Source organism: Benincasa hispida, chromosome 1, assembly GCF_027475165.1.
Source record: "Benincasa hispida cultivar pf3 chromosome 1, pf3_genome.v1.1, whole genome shotgun sequence".
Classification (NCBI taxonomy): Eukaryota; Viridiplantae; Streptophyta; class Magnoliopsida; order Cucurbitales; family Cucurbitaceae; genus Benincasa; species Benincasa hispida.
In genome coordinates this window covers 7,153,187-7,173,781 of record NC_143478.1, presented here as the reverse complement: position 1 = coordinate 7,173,781, position 20,595 = coordinate 7,153,187, and the positions used below count along the sequence as shown (strand labels likewise).

The window sequence follows — 20,595 nt, the reverse complement described above, 5'->3', positions numbered from 1 at the left end:
ATTTGTAATTCTAAAAATTCAAAGACTAAATAGGCAAAAATTGTGCATTTTATTGTAATTTAACATTTGTTTTCAGGTTCTTTACAATTTTCAACATCATTGGTATAAGGCTAATTTCTCAATTTTCCAAAAGTCATCAAACAAATTGATCTCTCAATCAACTTGAGCATAACCTAACAATTAAATATCACTTCGTTTCATTGAAGTTAAATGTTCAAATTCTCGTTCTCATTTGTTAAATGAGCTGAACAAAAATGTACTGGTCTCTCAATAGTACAAAAAATTTTGAAGATCGCCAACTCATTTTACAAAATGTATATTGGTTGCAAAATACAGATTGACGATGAAAATGGAGACAGCAAATCTATCTCACCAAAAAATCCATATAAGTAAACATTCCACCAAAGTTCATTCACGAGAAAATTTTTAGTACTGTGAGAATACCATACTCTTTTGCTCAATAAATTTGACTTCTAAATATTAATGAACACCACATTAATATCAATAAATCTTACCCTATTTTTAAAAGTATGCTGATAATGGCACACAATAAATTGAGGGAGTACAAAAAATTTCTATACTCCCGAATTTCTGTAGTACTAGAAAATTTTCCGTTCATTCATAAACTCCCATCACTCCATTTGGCACCAATCATCTTACAAAGAGGAATTACAAAATGATTTACAGATAGAATTCTGTCTCTTCTACTTCTTTCGAGGCAAGTTTTACAGAAAAGGAAACCTTGTTCCTAAGAATTTCCTGCCTCCTTCTGGAAGTATTCCTGCAAAAAGTCTGAAAAATAGTCTATTTGATCATTCTTAGGAGAGTATCATTAAATTCCAAAGATGTAAAGGAAAGGGATAGTCACCAACCATTTCAGCACAAACTCACATTTCACTAAAACTCCCAAATCAGAACAATGTTCATTTTTCTACAAGAGTTTAGTTTAGAATAACTATTGGTAATCTAATTATGTTCATTTTTTACAGGAGTTTAAAATAACTAAGAGTGGTCTCTCATAAACCACTTGATGCGATATCAGATAATAAAAGTTAAAAAAAAATGAACATAGACCAATCCAGAAATATGCTATAAGTAATTTAAATCTCTGATGTTAATATGCTAACTGGATTTGGTTATTACCAATTCGTTAGACATCTTAGAATCTAAACAAACTGCATTATTTGACTCCTCCAAAAGGTTTACTAACGCTTGATCTCAACCTAAGCTTTTGGAAATGTATAATAAAAAACTGCAGATTCAAAATATATACACATAAAACCGTAACTAAATCCTCGAAGCCTACGTATCATGGATTGTCCTTGACGCCATTGGAGCCAAGCTTCTCTGTTTGGCTTTCTTGAGAATGCTTATTTGATCCAAAGATGAAACCCTTCATAGAACTTTCTGCTGACAGTATAAACTTTTTGATCTGCCATTACCAAATCAAGCCATTAGAATTCAAAACGATGTGTACAATCTTCTAGACATCTGGAAATTTAATCAAACACCAATCAAGCATATAAAAACCAATAGATCACTAAGACCCCGTTTGTTTTTGGTTTTTGAAATTTATGCATCTTTTCTCACAATTTCTTATTCATAAATTTCATATTTCTTATATAAAAAATTGAATATAGCCAATTTTCAAGGGAAAAAAAACACTACTAAAAGGTAAACCACAAAACATATAAACCAATAGATGGAAGTGATGTTTATAGGCTTAATTTTCAAAAACCAAATGCTTACCAAATGTGACCTAAAATATAGTTATTTTAAGCATAAGGATTCATCACAGCATAAGATGTTCCTATGTAGTAACAACTCAAATGTCCAATGCTATCCAGTTATTTATTATATGTAGAAGCAAAACCGAATTGCGAAGCAATTCAACTTATATTAATAATTTGCTAAATGCAAAGTCCTCTTGCTTCTGACTGTTAATAGAAAGGGAAACTTCACTATTTACTCTTAGTTCTCATATCTCACTGCAATAGCAAGAAATTATTAGTGACAGACAACTCTAGCAAGACACAAACTTCGTTGAAAATTTTTCTTTTTTTTTATATATATGTGAGTGTCCAAGCCACCTTACGTGCACCTCAACTAATCTCATGAGCAACCCGCTTGACTCTACAACATTTGGATGTCAAAGAAACCCGTAAAATATTAAATCCTAGATAGGTGGCCGCTATGAATTGAACTCTTGACCCCTTAGCCCTTTGACTTTTTTTTTTTTTTTTTTTTTAACGTATCCACGACCGCTAGGCCAACCCATCATTGAAAGTGATACTCAAAAGTTGAACACTATGACAAACAGTAATTAGCAGCTCATGAAACCACAAACTACAGATTGTTCTTATCATAGATTAGAATCATCAGATGAACTTATACATTTTTTCTGATCAATTTGACAAGGTACTGGAAGGAAATTGTCTTCTAATTAAAGCTCGATGTAATGAAGAGTTAAAGCCTCAACAAATTTACAACACGATAGATGAAATTACCATAAACTAAACACGGATTGCACTAAACAATTGTCAATCTAGCGAGGAAAAAAGGACCAACGAAGAATTTAGAAAAACCCTGGGTTCTACATACTGAAATCAACTACAAGGCCAAATATACATCAACTTATACACCATCAACAAAAATTAAGAACAATAACTGAATAAAATACGACTGGAGATACAATAGCCACAAAGCTTGAACTACACTACACGACATGCATAAAAAGAAAATTCGATCAACGAACGAAGCCACTGCAAACGCAATTCAATTTTCACTTGAAAAGAATTCAGATAAGAGGAAGTTCATCAATTTCTAAACAAAGGAATCTATAACAGACACACAGAAATACACATTGGAGAAAACAACACAGACAAATAAACTCTAAAAACAAATCAGCCCCGGGTTGCTGAATAGTAAGAAGAAACGGGCGAACTGAAAATCCAAGATCTTAGTATTTTTCTCGGCGACCAAATAGGTAATAAAAATTTTCAGGGAGAGATGGCTATGGTTAGAGGACTCACAGGATCGAGAAAATTGGGTTGAGGGCCATAATCGGCGGTTAAGAGAAAGTATGAAGCAGTGACAGTGGCCACCATAGTTGTTCTTCTCAGCAACTTGTCTGTTCGCTGATTCACCATTTTTGTTCCCTCTTTCTATCAATTCCACCTCTCAATTTCCAAATCAACTGATCGAACGGAGAAGAAATCGCGTTTTCTTATAAACCGCTTTATATATATATATATATATATTAATGTTTTTTTTTAATTACGAGATAAATGTCCATTATTATCATGTTTAGTATCCAATGCATTTTTTCACTACCACATATGTTTGGTCATGTGTTATTCAACCATCTATGAATCGTGTCACTTCCTATTTGTCAAAATTTGCTATAAATAAGTGGTCATTTGTGAATTTGGTTGATATAGTTGAAATTCCATAAATTTTGGAGAAAGTTGAGATTTTTTAGAGGAATTTTCTATTTTCTATAATTTTCCTTATTTATTCCAAATTTAGTTATTTAGTTATTTTATTTTATTTATTTATATATTATTTTGATATTATATTTTCTTGATAACCGTGTTTCCATTGTACCTCGTGTTTCTCATTAAATTCACAACACATTATCAGCAAGAGCTCATGTCGTTTATCCTGCTAAAGTAGGTCATAAAGGTATATCGATTTTTTTTCTTCGTTATAATTAATAAATTTAATGTTATTTTGCATATGTAATATCTATTAAATTTCTAATATAAATACAATATTTTATGATTGATATTAATGACAATAATTATTTGTCATGGGTGTTTGATGTCGAAATCCACCTAGATGCTATGAATCTTGGAGATACTATTAAAGAAGGAAATACGACATCTAGTCAGGATAAAGCAAAAGTTATGATTTTCCTTTGTCATCATCTCCACGAGGGATTGAAAATGGAGTATCTTACAACAAAAGATCTTATGGAAAATTTTGAAAGAGAGGTATGATCATAAAAAAAAACAATTATTCTTCCTAAAGCTCGCTATGAGTGGATACATTTAAGCTATAAGATTTCAGATCAGTAACAACTCTGCATTATTTAAAATCGATTTGAAATTATTGTTATGTGGAAAGAAAATTATTGATGCTAATATGTTAGAGAAGACATTTTCTATATTTCACGTTTCGAATATGCTTCTGCAACAGCAATATCTAGATAAGGATTTTAAACAATGTTCTGAACTAATTTCATGTTTTCTTGTGGCCGAACAAATTAACTTGATAAGAAATCGTGAATTTCGACCAACCAGAACGACACTATTTCCTGAAGTGAATGTTGTGAAATTTAATAATAATCATGGTCGAGGTCGTGGTCGTGACCGTGGTAGATAAATAAATAATCATTATTTTCATGGTGGTCATTCTAATCATTCAAATTTCAAAAGAACCATACAAAATGATGATCACAAAAGAAAAAATCCACAAGATAAGAGTTCAAAAAATGTTGAAAATAAATGCTTCCGATGCAGAATGATTGGGCATTGGTCACGTATCTGTCGTATGTCAAAACACTTAGTTGATTTCTATCAAACCCTCTGAAGAAAAAAGTAGAAGCAAATTTCGCATACCAGGATAGTGACATATTTGATTCATTCCATATGACAAATTTGGATGTGGGGACTTCTTTGAATCTCCTGAAGAGAAAATCGACTGAATTGATGGAACATCAAGTGTTTCCTTTAACTTTGAAAGTATCTAGATTTAATGTTTTTTTTTCTCTTAATAGATGTTAACCTTTGTATATTCTAAATTTTATTTTTATTATTTTAATTATTTTCTTTTAATGAAAAAATCTGGATCATTTTTATATGTTGGGTGACTAAAAAATGAGTAAAGAAGATCTATGTCCGGTAGATAGTAAAACTAAACATACAATACTTACAAGTAGAAAATATTTTTCTAAACTGACAATGTTGAAAGCAAAAGTCAATACGATATCAGGTTCTGTAAACCTAATTGAAGGCTTTGGAAAAGCAAATATTATTTTGCCTAGAGGAATAAAATTTACAATTGACTATGCATTGTTCTCTAGTCAATCAAAGATAAATCTACTTAGTTTTAAAGATATACGTTGCAATGGTTATCATATTGAGACTAAAATAATGTGGAACATCAATATATCATATCTACTGTCTCAAGAAAAACATATATTGTAAGAGTTGTCTGCTTTATCTTTTGAATTATATTATACTCATATACGAGTAATTGAAACATATGCAGTAATGAACTTGAAGTTCATAAATCCAGACATATTTACAATTTGGCATGATCGATTGGCTCATCTAGGATCTATAATGATGAGGAGAATTATTGAGAACTCAAATGGTCATCCATGGAAGAGCCAGAAGATTCTGCAATCTAATGAATTATCATGTGATGCTTGCTCTCAAGGGAAATTGATAATTAGACCATCAACATCTAAAGTGGGGATTGAATCATTTGCATTTTTAAAACGGATTCATGGTAATATATGTGGACCTATTAACCCACCAAGCGGACCGTTTGGATATTTTATGGTATTAATAGACGCATCCAACAGATGGTTACACGTGTGCTTATTATCAAGTAGAAATCTTGCGTTTGCAAGATTACTTGCTCAAAAAACTAAGTTAAGAGTACAAATTCCTGATTATACAATTAAGACCATTCATCTTGATAATACTGGTGAATTTACATCCCAAGATTTTGATAATTATTGTATGTCAATTGGGATAACTGTTGAACATCTTGTAGCTCATGTTCATACACAAAATGGTTTAGCAAAATCATTCATAAAATGTTTGCAGTTAATTGCTAAACTATTGCTTATGAGAGCTAAGTTTTCTACATCTGTATGGGGCATGCTATTTTGCATGCAGCGTCACTTGTACGCATTAAGTTAGTATCTTATCATAAGTACTCGCCATTAAAAATAGCTTATGGCCATGAGCCAAATATTTCCCATTTGAGAATTTTTGGATGTGCAGTATACATTCCAATTGCCCCACCACAATATATTAAGATGGGTTCTCAAAGGAGGTTAGGAATATATATTAGATTGAAGGAAATCGACACTCGAGATTTCTATGAGCAGCAAAACAAGAAAATTCCAAATTACAATCATGAATCAACAATACATTTACAGTCGACTTGAATACAAGCGGTTATGCAAATATACAGAGAAATTACAGCATGAAACAATACAAATGTACAAAGAGAACTCTACGCACATATGCAGAGACGTCTCCACACTCCGATGTGGGACTCTGATCAATCACAACAACCACGAGCGCTCGATCTACACGACCGCAACACCGTACGAACACAGCACGAACACTCCGTGCTCGTCCTCAACGATTTCCTCGGTCACGATTTCCTCTGCAACACGAACTTCTCCGCAACACCATAAACGAACTCCTCCAAAGCACCACGAACGGCCTCCGAAAAACCTCGACGATGACAAGTTGAGTTTGACACCATCAACAAGGCGACCTTGGTATTCTCGGTGTGAGAATCCAGAGGGTGGGTTCTATTCGGACTTGGTGTGAGGCAGACGTACGGAGGAAAGACAGATTGTGTACACGACTGGACAAGTGGGAGAAGTCGAAGACCTATCATATAGATCGATGCCCAATCGTTTAGATAAAGCTATGCGATAAAACTATGCGATCGTTTAGCAAAAGCTATGCAATCATTTAGCTCTATCGTTTAACTCGACAGACTCTACACAATCGTTTAGTAAAGCTATGCGATCGTTTAGTAAAAACTGCATGATCTTTTAGCTAGCACCTGCACGATAGTTTAGCTCAGCCCAGCCGTCATTTAGTAAATCTATATTTACTTGACGACTTCCATGAGTTTCTTTTCACCGAAGAGAAAAATCAAATCTTTTCAAAACTATTGTGAAACTTCTTCTTTAAAATTAAGAAACCGATTTCCTTTTAAACTCACGGTTACCATGATCAATAACCACCCACTTCATTTGGTTATTTAAAAGAAAAAGTATTAATTATCTAATAATTAATATTATTATAAACATAAATGATAACCAACTTATCACACTATATTTATAACCTATAGTTTTAATATTTCATCTCATGAAACATATAAACCATAGTTCTTTTTCTATTCCATAGTACTTAATGTAAATCTCATTTACATTAATCCTCCACTAGATGTATCTCATACATCATACCGATTATATCATATATAATCAAGATACCTCTTGTCAATTTGAACATTTAAAATCAACACCAAAAACTTGATCCTTTAACATGAATCCAAGCTACCAAGGGGACCTCACGGACTTGTAGATCCGAAGCTCCAACGGTACATGAATAACTGACTAAACTCTTTAGTCACGGAATCCACCATCCATTAACTGCCAGATACTCCACTAAAGACCAACATCTGAACTCTCCTCACTACAGATATATTATGTGTCCATCTTAACCAATCAACAGTACGACAACTCTTCACAGATCGCTCGTAAGTACATCTGGGCCAATAACCATTATGCCTCTGTAGTTACATATGTCTCCTTAAGTATCACTGATCCCTCTAATGAACATAAATCATAGTCCTACTATGACTGAGTCTTCTCTTCCAAAGAGAAGTTGTGGCTACTATGTTCAAGCCCCAGTTCCATATTATGGATTGAGTTACCATCTCTCAGATCAGATAAGTCCCCAAAAAAGTAGGCATGTTGAGTTGGTAATCTAGCCACTCTCACCCATACTAATCAAAAGACCGCCCTCAAAGACAGGAATTCACAAAACACTCAGGATTTAGGTCGTGTCACCTATGGTCGTTTAGGTGAGATGCAAGTCTCTAGTATCAACGACGTTATATACAAAGTCTAGTCATCTCATGGTCCAAGTCTTATACAAACTCTTTGTATAGGACACCTCCGTTTCACGTCTCCACACGAATAGTCAGGATCAACCATCTGTAGTAGTTTACAACACTTGCAAACCTTTACAAAGCGGGCCATATCCGTAGTGTCACAAGGATCAAGTATCCCACCCTAATCCTTATACTACAGACCGATTTAGATTATCACTTAAGGCATGATCCACCTGTATATCACATATACATGCTTAAGTTCACATAAGATAATCAAGGAGCTTTGTTTATTGAATATGAGTAAATTTCAGAATTAAATAACACTTATTTTATTCATTGAACAATATGTATCTTTACAAAACAACGAGACTCCGGGAGAATTAAGATACCAATTCCAATAATCTCCCACTTGTCCTAATGACTCGGGAGACTAATGTACAATACAATATAAAAATGTACAATATATAATAAACTAGGGCATACCCCAGTATCATCTCCCACTTGCCCTAGACAAGATATTGCATGTCCCGTAGACCTAGACTATACAGGTGACCCTCAAACATGTTAGCCGTGAGGGCCTTTGTAAAGGGATCAGCATCGTTGTGCTTCTATGCGATCTGCTCGACTATCACATCACCGTGACGCACAATCTCCCTGATCAGGTGATATTTCTATTCAATGTGCTTACTACAACGATGATTCCGAGGCTCCTTCGAATTTGCCACAATCCCACTGTTATCACGATAAATAGTGATAGGCAAATCCATATTTGGAACAACTTCCAAGTCTATAAGGAACTTCCTCAGCCAAACAGCCTCTTTAGCTGCTTCCCAAGCCGCTACGTATTCGACTTCCATAGTGGAGTCCGCAATGTATCCTTGCTTGATGCTTCGCCAAACTACAGCCCCTCCATTCAAAATAAACACTGACTCCGATGTCGATTTGCGAGAATCTCAATCGGTCTGAAAGTCAGAGTCCGTGTATCCTGTAAGGATCAGATCCTTACCTCCATACACAAGCATGCAGTTCCTCGTTCTCCGAAGATACTTGAGATACATCTTGACCGTCGTCCAGTGATCAAATCTTGGATTGGACTGATACCGACTGACAATCCCTACTGCATAGAAAATGTCGGGGCTAGTACACAACATTGCATACATCAAGCTTCCTACAGCAGAAGCATAAGGAATCCATCTCATATTCTCAACTTCTTGAGGTGTCTTAGGATATTGATCCTTAGACAGAATGATTCCATGCCTGAAAGGTAACAAACCCCTCTTGGAGTCCTGCATCCTGTACCTGATCAACATTTAATCAATGTACGATACCTGAGACAGGGCTAACCATTTATTCTTGCGATCCCGAATGATCTGGATCCCAAGAACATACTATGTCTTACCCAAATCTTTCATTTGGAACTGGGTACCTAGCCAACTCTTAATGTCAGTCAGATATCCTACATCATTCCCAATGAGTAGGATATCATCCACATACAGTACCAGGAAAGCTACTGAGCTGTTGATGATCTTCTTGTAAACACAAGGCTCATCAACATTCTGGTCAAAGCCAAACGACTTGACAACAATGTCAAATCCGATGTTCCAAGATCAAGATGCTTGTTTCAGCCCATAAATGGACCTATTAAGCTTGCAAACTCTTTGCTCTTGATCTGGAACTACGAACCCCTCTGGTTGAGTCATATAGATGGTCTCCTCAAGATTAGCATTCAGAAAGGCAGTCTTGACATCCATTTTCCATATTTCATAATAATAAAATGTGGCTATAGACATGAGAATCTTGATAGACTTTAGCATGGCAACAGGTGAGAAAGTTTTCTCATAGTCAACTCCCTCAACCTGGGTATGACCCTTTGCCACGAGTCTAGCCTTAAAGGTTTGCATTTTTCCATCTATACCTCTCTTTCGCTTAAAGATCTACTTACACCCAATAGGACTTACCCCATCAAGCGGATCAACAAGCTCCTAGACGTTGTTGAAGTACATAGACTCCATTTCCTGGTTCAAAGCCTTAACCCATTCATCTTTGTCAACATCCTTCATTGCTTTCTGAAAAGACAACAAATCCTCGCCCTCATCATTCATAATGATGGTTTGGGCTTCATTTAAACCCATGTAGCGATCCGGTGGGTTCATAACCCTCCCATTACGTCGAGGTAGTCTCAACTCTTGAGCTGGTTGACTAGACGTCCCGACCTCAACAACTCTTGTTGATTTGTCGGCCTGTTTAACAACTCTTGTTGCACCCTCAGCAGTCTTAATCTCACTTGAGATATCACGTAAAACGAGCTTACTTCGTGGCTTATGATCCCTCATGTGATCTTATTCCAAGAAGATAGCATTAGTTGAAACAAACACTTTGTTCTCACTTGAATCATAGAAGTATCCTCCTCTTGTATGCTTAGGGTAGCCCACAAAGAGGCAAACCTTCGAACGCGGTTCCAACTTCTTTGGGTTAGTCACTAGCACATGTGCCGGACAGCCCTAAATCCTGAAGTGGCATAAACTACCTTTACGGCCTCTCCATAACTCAATAGGTGTTTCAGAAACACTTTTCGAGGAAACGTTGTTCAAGATATAACATGCAGTCTTCACTGCATAATCCCAAAACAAGTCTGGAAGATGAGCATAACTCATCATAGACCGAACCATGTCCAACAAGGTCTTGTTTTTCCTTTCTGATACACCATTCTGCTTAGGTGTACCAGGGGCCGAGAGTTGGGACAAAATCTCATGTTCTATCATATAATTCGAGAATTGGAGGTCCATATACTCTCCACCACGATCAGATCGTAGTGTTTTTATCTTCTTACCTAACAAGTTTTCAACTTCAGGCTTATACACCTTAAACTTGTCAAGGGCTTCAGACTTACGTTGCATTAGGAAGAGATACCCAAACCTTGAATAATCATCTATGAAAGAGATGAAATATTCATACCCACCTCGAGCTTTAATATTCATCGGACCACAGAGAGTCTGAATATACAAGCTCCAAGGCTTCCCTTGCTCTGTAACCTTTTCCAGTAAAAGGTCGTTTGGTCATCTTGCCTTCGAGGCATGATTCACATACCGACAAGGAGTTTTCTTTTAAACTCTTTAGAAGTCCACTTTTCTCCAATTTCTCAATCCTATTGAGGTTGATGTGACCTAACCTTAGATATCAAAGATGGGTGTTTTTCTTTGGAGAAACCTTTGATCTTTTAACTGTTATTGTCGTATGAACATTTCAGTGTTAAACAAGGATTTTATGACTAACGGCCTTAGTACATATAAATTATTTTCCATTGAACCAGAACCAATCTCCATTCCATTCTTGAAAATAAACACTTTATTCTCAGAAAATGAGACAGTATAGCGTTGTTCAATGATACAAAAACCGAGATTAAGTTCCTCTTAATATGAGGAACTACAAAAACATTATCCAATAACAGATAACGTTTCTTGTCAACAAATAACTTTAGCATGCCTACAACAACAGCTGAAACAACCTCAACATTACCAACTCGAAGAGACATCTCTCCCTGTGGCAACGTTTGTCATGAATTAAATCCTTGGTAAGAGGAACTGACATGATTGGTAGCACCTAAATCAAGGATTCAGGCAGAATCATCATTCTCTACCAGACATGTCTCCAAGACCAATATCATATTTACTGTCTTGTCTCTTCATTTGGAGAGTAGTAGGATGGAGGTCGTTTGCCACGAAATTCGTTTCACACATTCCTTTCTATTGTAATAAATCGGTCATTTTTAAAAGCTTTAAATGAAAATACTAACGAGTTGCTAAAAAGAAAAAACACATTGACCTACGTTAGGTTTTAACAAATACCCGTTGTAAAACAAAACAACATCCAATAAGATTTTAACAAAACTAACATGAACCCCATGTGACATCTAGTTTTGCAATGACGCTTCAAAGGTTTAGGACAAAAACCGCCGAAGGGAGGTCAGTTATCCCTCATTTGAATTGAGAAGATCTCAACCAGTCATTAATACCAAAACAACTCTTGTTCCTATAACGACTAGCCATCATTGGTTTGGCCAAGAGATCATTAGCTTACTTAACAATCTCCCGTAAGTGTGACCCGTCATTTTAAGCCCTAGAGGTTTGTCTCAAAAGGCCAATCTGAAGGAAAAAAATCCGATTGGGGCAAAACCTAAAGCGACCCTATCCATTTCTGGAGTTCACCTTGATATTGACCAACTGCACAAAACCCATTCGAAGGGGGCCGCTCCGAAGGCGACACGAGGGCATACAGAATGATCTCACGGTGTGAACCAATGACAGAGACCATAGGACGTGTTGTCACACACCCTTCACCCACTTACTATAAACACTCTCTCCGTTCACCTTGATATTGACTCATGCAAACACCATCCGTAGAGGGATGCAACCTGGGGCATCTCGAGGCCAAGCATGAATCTCACGGTGTGAACATAAAGGGAGAAATGTGAGTGGAATCATAGACATATCTGATACGTCTCTTCCTTTCACTGAGTATTTTATAACCTAGGGTTTAGTTTACTTAGAAAAAAATACGGCTAAGGATTTTAACTAAGTGATTTTTAGGTTTTCCCAAGAGTAACTTTTACCTTGGATAGTTGAACAACTTTTGATCATCATCCATTAAACTCTTTGACGGAGTCTTTGATCAAAACATCGCATGCATGTTGAAAATCTATCTAATTCATCTTTCCAAGTAGGTTCCTAGGTAGGGGTGTTACGTTTCCGTCAACTTAAGAACCTTAGCCTAGCCAGAACCCGCCTTAGACAAAAGGTCCCTTATAGATAGATTTACAACAAATTTAATCTTTTATGCCAACTAATTCAATCCTATTAAACCAATTTGAAAAGATTAATCTAGGTTACTAAACTTTTTAGAACCACTTGAACTTAGGTCTATCTCAATCCAATTTTTAAAACCCTTTTAAAAACTTGAGTTTACCCTAAGTTCGCATACAACTCTGAATTATCGATTTTAGGTCTAATTTCCTTTATAGCACTTATAAACGGAAATAACCACAACGCGAAGCTAACACATGCAAGGCATTCATAACGATTATAAACGGTCAAAGTGTCATGCTCAATGCATTGTCTATTCATTGCTACTTCTTTTATATAACACTTATACAAAAACTCCAATGAAACAAGTAAAACATGCTTCCATTCACCCTTAGACTATAACATTTATAATAAAAGGATGATGCATGATAATGCTTACTGCATGCAAAATATAACTCTTATATTTCATGATGCATGCGCATGCTTTCAAGTAATTTCTTCATGCAATATTATAACATTTATAATACATGATGCATGAACAATTGCACAACCTAAGGTGGGTTTTTAACTTTATGACAAACACTTTGACATATAAGAACCATACATGTATAAGCAATAAAAATTGATGAACCGGGTTAAATTACCTTAAAAAACAAAAAAAGAAAGCTAACTATTACAAAGACAAGGAGTCTCCGATTCAAACAGGTGAATCGGGTCTTGAACCGCTTGGCAAAGCATCGCTTCTCTAACCAACCATCATGTACTAAAAACCCCGCGATCGTCTACATGATAAAACAAACACTTCGTTCTATCGCTTACCAGTGCTCCCAAAGTTAAACGATCATTATACGATCGTCTAGAAAAATCCAAACGATCATTTAGTTATTACTGCACGATCATGTACCTTTACTAAGCAATGAAGCCTGAAGTACACGATCGCTTAGCGCGCTCCACACGACGCCCGCCTTCCGCGATCGTCTAAGCGACTACGATGCCGCGAAGCACCATCGCCCAAGCGATCGCATAGCCAGCGCCTCCGTATCGCATACACGCGATCGCATAGGTAGTAACTAAGTGATGAAGCTTGTTAACTACACGATCGTCTAGCGCGCGCCTTCTACTAAACGACGAGCATCGCATGCTCCCACTACGATCGCCTACTTCTAGCGCCTACACGATCGCGCAACCAATACTACACGATATGGTAAACGACTTAGCCCATTGCTTAGCATTAGCTAAACGATCGATTAGAAAATATTATACGATCGTCTAGAACGAAAAATCTAAACGATCGCTTAGTGAAATCCCAACGATAATTTACTTGAGGCTACACTATCCGATCAACGCTTGATCTTCTTCTTCGTTGAGAACTACATCACCATGCACCGAAGCTTCATCACGAACGACTCGACAAACTCGAACTTTTCGAATTACAGACTCGATTGCAAAGTTAATTTCACCCAAAAACGCAGGGGCCTTTACAATTAACACTTTGTAATACCGAAAGATTTAACAAAAGGCAATTTAAACCCAAAACATTCATCAATTCATCCACAAATGCAAAAAACGGTTAACTACAAATGTAGAAACCCACTGCGACTGTAAAAACCGTTCAATTCAGATCTATAATTTAGAATATCAGAGAACCTGGCTCTGATACCAACATAGATATGATTCTCCATCAATTATCAAACATCTTAAACTTTTTACGGGTAATGTATTTACTACATGATATACTGATTGTCATTTTAATGAGACAAATTTTCCAACATTAGGGGGAGGATTTAAGAAGTTGGAAAAAAAAATTACATAGAATGCATCGTTATTGTCTCATTTAAATCTCCGTACAAATCAATGTGAACTTGAAGTTCAGAAGATAATTCATTTGTAAAATATAGCAAATTAGTTTACAGATGCATTTATAGATGCAAATAAAGTAACTAAGTTACATATACCAGCTGCAAATATTTCATCGAAAATTGATATGCCAACATAGCAAGTTTCACTAATGAATTTGGAACATGCTAGAAGCATGGTAGACCAGTGGGTTCCAAAGATAAAAATTCACAAAAAAATATATAATTAATAGCCAAGAAAACTTGGGTGAAGATATAAATACCAACGAAAAATCCTCTACATGATTAGTGAGGAAGGTGAAATACCTAAAGATAATAATAAGATTTCAATAAATTATGTCATGACAGGAAAAAGATGGAACCAAACTAATATAGTTTGACAACATTTTTTGCATATAATATTGCTCTTGATATTATTTATGAAAATGGAGATTATAAACCAAAATCTGTTGAAGAATGTCGAGATAGAAAATATTGGTTTCAGTGTAAAAAAGCAATCGAGGCAGAATTAAACTCACTTTTAAAATGTTAGATTTTTATACCAGTAGTCCGAACACAAGAAGGTGTCAAACCTGTGGGATACAAATGGGTATTTGTGAGAAAAAAAATGAAAATAATTGTTAGGGTTGATGCTCTAAATCTCATAGAGTCCTATAGTTTGTAATTGTAATGTACAAATATCTTATTTATATAATAAAATATATGATGTTTTATTTCAATTTTAGTTGCATTAGCCACAAACCAATAAACTAAGGTCCAAGGTTAACCACAAACCAATAAACAAAGGTCCAAGGTTTTCTTGTAGCTTAAACATGTATGTAGAGACATATGGGGGATCATGTTTAAGTGATAACCTAAATGGTCTGTAGTAGATAGATAAGGTTGCCTGGTAACACTACGAGTATGACACGCTTTTTAGATGTTATAATTGTTGTAAAGTGCTACAAATGATTTGATCTCAATCATTCATATAGAGACATGTGAGCGAGGATATTCTATAAAAATGAGTTTGTATAAGACCGAACCATGAAATGACTAGTCTCATTATATAACATCGTTCATAATAGAGACTTACATTTCACCAAGATGACCATAGGTGACATGACATAAATCCTGAGTGAATTGTGAACTCCTGCCTATGAAGATGGTCCTTTGATTTGTATGGGTGAAAGTGGTCAGATCACCGACTCAACAAGCCTACCATTTTGGGAATTCGTTTGATCGGGGAGTTGGGAACATAGCTACACAAGATGGAATTCACTCCTTCCACAAGGTAGGGAAAAATAAATAAATTGCTCCCTTAAGGGCTGATTCTGAGGCCTGAACAATATGGTGCCACACCTTTTCCTAGCCTAAGAGAAGTCTAGTCATAATTGGACTATGATTTATTGTTCATTAAAGGGATCAGTGGTACTTAAGGAGTTAGATGTAACTACGAGGAAAAAATGATAATTTTGGTCTAACTATACTTACAAGAAATTTGTGAAGGGTCATCGCACTGACTGGTTATATCCAATGGATACATAAATATATATGTAATGCAAAGAGTGCAACTGTCAATTTTTAGTGGAGTGTCCGAAAGTTAATGGATGTTGAATAATTTAATTAAATAGTTTAATCAAAGTACCATTGGAGCTTCAATCTACAGGTCCATGAGGTCCCTTTTGTAGCTCAGTAGGGATTAAATGAAAATTAATTTTGGATTAGTTTGAAATGTTTAAATTAATTGAGGGAATTAATTAGATGTGATATAATTAATTCTACTTAATTATATATGATATAATTACTATAATGTATTTGATACATTATATGAAAGGTTGAATTTGATTCAAATATTAATTGTGTGAATTGGATTCATGTAATTAAGTTTAAAATAAATGGGATTTATATTAAATATCATGCGTTGTTGAGAGAATGAAAACTATAGGTTACATTGTATTTGATACAATATTAAACTATAGGTTATGTATTATATTAGATATAACATATAGTTTAATATATATTATATGATAAGGTAGTTATTATATATTTATATGTTAAATTATTTTAATTTATTTTGAAAATGATTTTGGGAGGGAGTTGTAACTTCTTTCCTTTTATTTCTCTCTATTTTAGTGCATGTATGAAGGTAGTACTCAATAAACTTATAGAATTCCAAAAAGAGATAGAAGTTTTTCTCTAGAAAAAAATGTTTTTCCTCTCATTCACATCCTTTCTTCAAAAAACCTAAGAGCCCACAACTCCTTAGTGATTCTCATCCCAATGGAGAATACAGAAGGCTCTTTTCGTGGTGGTGAGCACTTGGATCGAGTTTGTTCGTGACAGATCCGGAGAAAGGAAATACGTGAAGAAGGGTTCTTCAAGGGTAAGTTTTCTCTCACCCTAATTCTCTCATTTTCTTTTTGTTTGCATGCTGTAAATTTATGATTATGTATAACATTTGTAGTATGTAATTTTGATTCTGTGAAAATAAATTTTGGATCGATCTCCATGCTTCTGCTCAAGGACCTTCAAAGGTTCCTTTAATAACGAGGTCACAAAATATAAAGCAAGACTAGTTGTACGAGGTTTTTCACAAATACCTGGTATTGATTATAAGGAGACGTATTATCCGGTGGTGGATGCAATTAAATTAAGATATTTAATTGGTCTGACTGTGTATGAAAATCTGGACATGCATCTTATGGATGTAGTCACAACATATTTATATGGATATCTTGATAATGATATTTATATAAGAATCTCATAAGGATTTAAGGTACCTGAAACATAAAAATCAAATTTATGGGAATTGTATTCGATAAAGTTATAGATATCGCAATATGGATTGAAACAATTAGGACGAATGTGGTACAATTGCTTAAATGGATATTTGTTGAAAGAAGGATATCAAAACAATCCAATATGTCCTGTGTTTTTATAAAGAAATCGTAGTTAGGATTTACTATTATAACTGTATATGTTGGTGATTTAAATATAATTGCACTCTTGAAGAGCTTTCAAAGGCAATAAAATATCTTACGAAAGAATTTGAGATGAAATATCTCAGAAAAATAAAATTTTGCCTTGGCTTGCAAATTGAGCATTTAGCAGATGTGATATTTGTTCATCAGTTAACTTATACAAAAAAAGTTTTGAAAATATTTTATATGGACAAAGCACATCCATTGAACATTCTAATGGATGTTCGTTTACTAGATGCGAAAAAAGATATATTTCGACCTTGAGATGATAATGAAGGATTTCTTGGTTCTAAAGTACCATATATTAGTACAATTGGTGCATTTATGTATCTTGCTAATAATACAAGACCATATATTGCATAATTAGTAAATTTATTAGCAAGATATATTTCTTCTCCAACTAAAAGACATTGAAACGGAATTAAGCATATACACCGTTATATCCAAGGAACAATTGATATGAGTCTGTTTCATTCAAACAAATCAAATTCTGATCTAGTTGGTTATACAGATTCTAGATATTTATCTGATCCACACAAAGCTAGATCTCAAATAGGTTATTTGTTCACTTGTGGAGGAAATATTATATCATAGCGATTAGTGAAACAGAACATAACAGTCACATCCTCAAATCATGATAAAATTCTTGCAATTCACGAGGCTAGTCGAGAATGTGTATGGTTAAGATCAATGACTCAGCATATTCTTGAAACGTGTGGTTTGTCTTCTAGTAAAAATCTTCCAACGATGTTATACGAAGACAACACAACATGCATATCACAAATCAAATGAGGATATATTAAATAAGACAGAACAAAACATATTCACCGAAGTTTTTCTACACTCATGATCTTGAAGAAAATGGCGACATCACTGTACATCAAATTTGTTCGATAGATAATCTGACAGACTTATCTACAAAAGCATGATCTACCACAACCTTTGAAAAATTGGTGTAGAACATTGGAATAAGGTGACTCAGAGAACTTAAGTGATGTTTTATGATGGGGAGCAAATATATTCTTTTAAAAGTATAACTTACATAAAATTTGTACTCTTTTTCTTTCACTAGAATTTTTTTTCCCATGAGTTTTTTTTTTTCAGTAGGGTTTTAATGAAGCATACTTCATATATAATATAGGCATCTAAGGGGGAGTATTATAAATATAATAATAATAATAATAGATGCTCATTAGTGCCATGTTTAGTATCCAATGGCAAGTGTCATTTTTTTCATTACTACATATGTTGGTCATGTGTCATTCAATCACCTATGCATAGTATCCAAGTGTATCACTACCTACTTGCCAAAATTTCCTTTAAATAAGTGGTCATTTATGGATTTTGTAGATGTGATACATTAGTTGAAATTCCATGATGTAACACCCCACACATTTTTTTAGTAATAATGATTTTTTTAGTAATAATGTAATTTCAGTAACATTATTATTTGGAATTTCAGTAATTGTTATTAGTTGGAGGGAATTTTTGGAATTCAAGTGTAAGTGCGGGAATTTAATTGTTGGCGTGAAATTATTCAATTTAAAATTCAAATTGGAAATTAATGGCCGGAATTAATTTTCTTTTGAAAGGGAAAGTAATTTAATAGTATAAAACGGAAAGGAATTAAATGTAATTATATTTATTTCCTTTTTTGTTTTATTATTATTATTATTATTGTTTTTTTTTTTAATAAAAAGTCAAACCCCACCCTCCATTTTCTTCATCAAGTTTGTGAGCCCATCTGACGCCGTCCAAAGCCGCCGCGTTAATTTCTTCTTCATGACCTCCGTCCACTACTGCTCAAGCATCGTTTGCTTTTTTCGTCACTGGATCTATCGATTTGGGTAAGATTTCTGCCGTTTGGGTTTGTTTTCGATTGATTCTTGAATACTCATTTACTTTTGGCATCAATTGGTTGATACCCATTGTGTTTCAACTTTGGATTTAAGTTTGTGAAGGTATTGAGGTGTTGTTCAATGAAGTCGGAGTCTGTTTTAGTGAGATTTGGTAAGTTTTATGCTTTGATTGCCCTCTTGTAGATTAATTTTGGTTGTTGAGAAATTTTGGTAAAGTCATTTGGAAGTGATTTTTTGATGAAGCTACATATGGATAGACATTGGTAGTGAAATATGTATTTGATTCAAGCTTTAATCATGTAAGCCTAATTTCAAATTATGATTAGGGGGTTGATTCAAGAATTTCATTCAAGATGAAGAAGAGTTTGGTTTGCTAATTATTTGGACTTAAAATTGGAGGTGTGGAAGGTGAATTCGAATTGGACCACACCTTAGGTAAGGTTATCTGGAAATATTTTGTAATATTTGGGTGTTTGGAATTTAGCCTTTACTATTAATTTTAAAGCTTGGTTTATGTTTAGGCTTGATTAAGGATTCAAGAATTTTGCAAAGATTTAATTGCTTTTTGGTTCGACCTAATATCAAGGTAAGTAATCTTACTACTGGAACTGCCCACGGGCCAGGCATTAGATGTATGCTAGCATATTAAATGAAGGTTATGGCAGAATGACAGCATGAAAGATTGATAGTATAACATGATTAAATTATGTTCTGTTACGAGATTCAAATTATCTATTTATGCACATAGACATTTGAATGCTAGTATGAGATGATATGTGCTTTCATGGTTGTATTTGATCTGATGATGTTGAGGTATACATGTATGTTGTAAAACCATGATGTTGAGGTAATGTGTATGTTGTAAAGCCATGATGTTGAGGTTTATATGTATTCATAGATTCATACAGTGATGATTATGATGTTGAGACTGTGCAAATGTCCTTACTGATTAGTTAGATGCCCATTAGATTTTGTGTTTCCTTCGGGATTCACCAGTTTGTGTCTCCTTCAGGATTCACCAGTTTGTGTCTCTTTTGGGATTCACCAGTTTGTGTCTCCTTCGGGATTCACCAGTGTGTGTCTCCTTCGGGATTCACTAGTGTGTGTCTCCTTCGGGATTCACTAGTTTGTGTCTCCTTCGGGATTCACCAGTTTGTGTCTCCTTCAGGATTTACCAAAGGTAGTGGGCATACTTAACTACAATAGGATAGGACTCAGTCTCCTTCTTGTTTCATGTGCA

General features: G+C 34.7%; 1 protein-coding gene across 3 annotated transcripts; it reads right to left on the bottom strand.

Annotated features, from left to right (window-relative positions):
* Positions 1–552: 552 nt before the first annotated feature.
* On the bottom strand, positions 553–3,225 carry LOC120092525 (UvrABC system protein A). Of its 3 annotated transcripts, none has more exons than XM_039050641.2 (3): positions 3,033–3,225; positions 1,307–1,432; positions 553–792 (listed from the first exon to the last, which is right to left on the bottom strand). In XM_039050641.2, the coding sequence occupies exons 1-2, from the start codon at positions 3,147–3,149 to the stop codon at positions 1,310–1,312; spliced, it is 240 nt and encodes a 79-aa protein (XP_038906569.1). In that variant the 5' UTR covers positions 3,150–3,225; the 3' UTR covers positions 553–792; positions 1,307–1,309. The 3 variants fall into 3 exon arrangements, with proteins under 3 accessions (XP_038906569.1, XP_038906579.1, XP_038906565.1); XM_039050651.2 differs by having other exon boundaries at positions 553–781; XM_039050637.2 differs by lacking the exon at positions 553–792 and having other exon boundaries at positions 1,070–1,432; positions 3,033–3,224.
* Between the last annotated feature and the right edge of the window lie 17,370 nt (positions 3,226–20,595).

What these genes read in the sequence shown, in the direction of transcription:
- LOC120092525 (XM_039050641.2), bottom strand. Translation starts at nt 3,149, where the DNA reads ATGGTGAATCAGCGAACAGACAAGTTGCTGAGAAGAACAACTATGGTG. An exon ending in AACCCAATTTTCTCGATCCT is followed by an intron (nt 1,433 to 3,032) that starts GTGAGTCCTCTA and finishes TGGTAATGGCAG; the next exon opens with ATCAAAAAGTTTATACTGTC.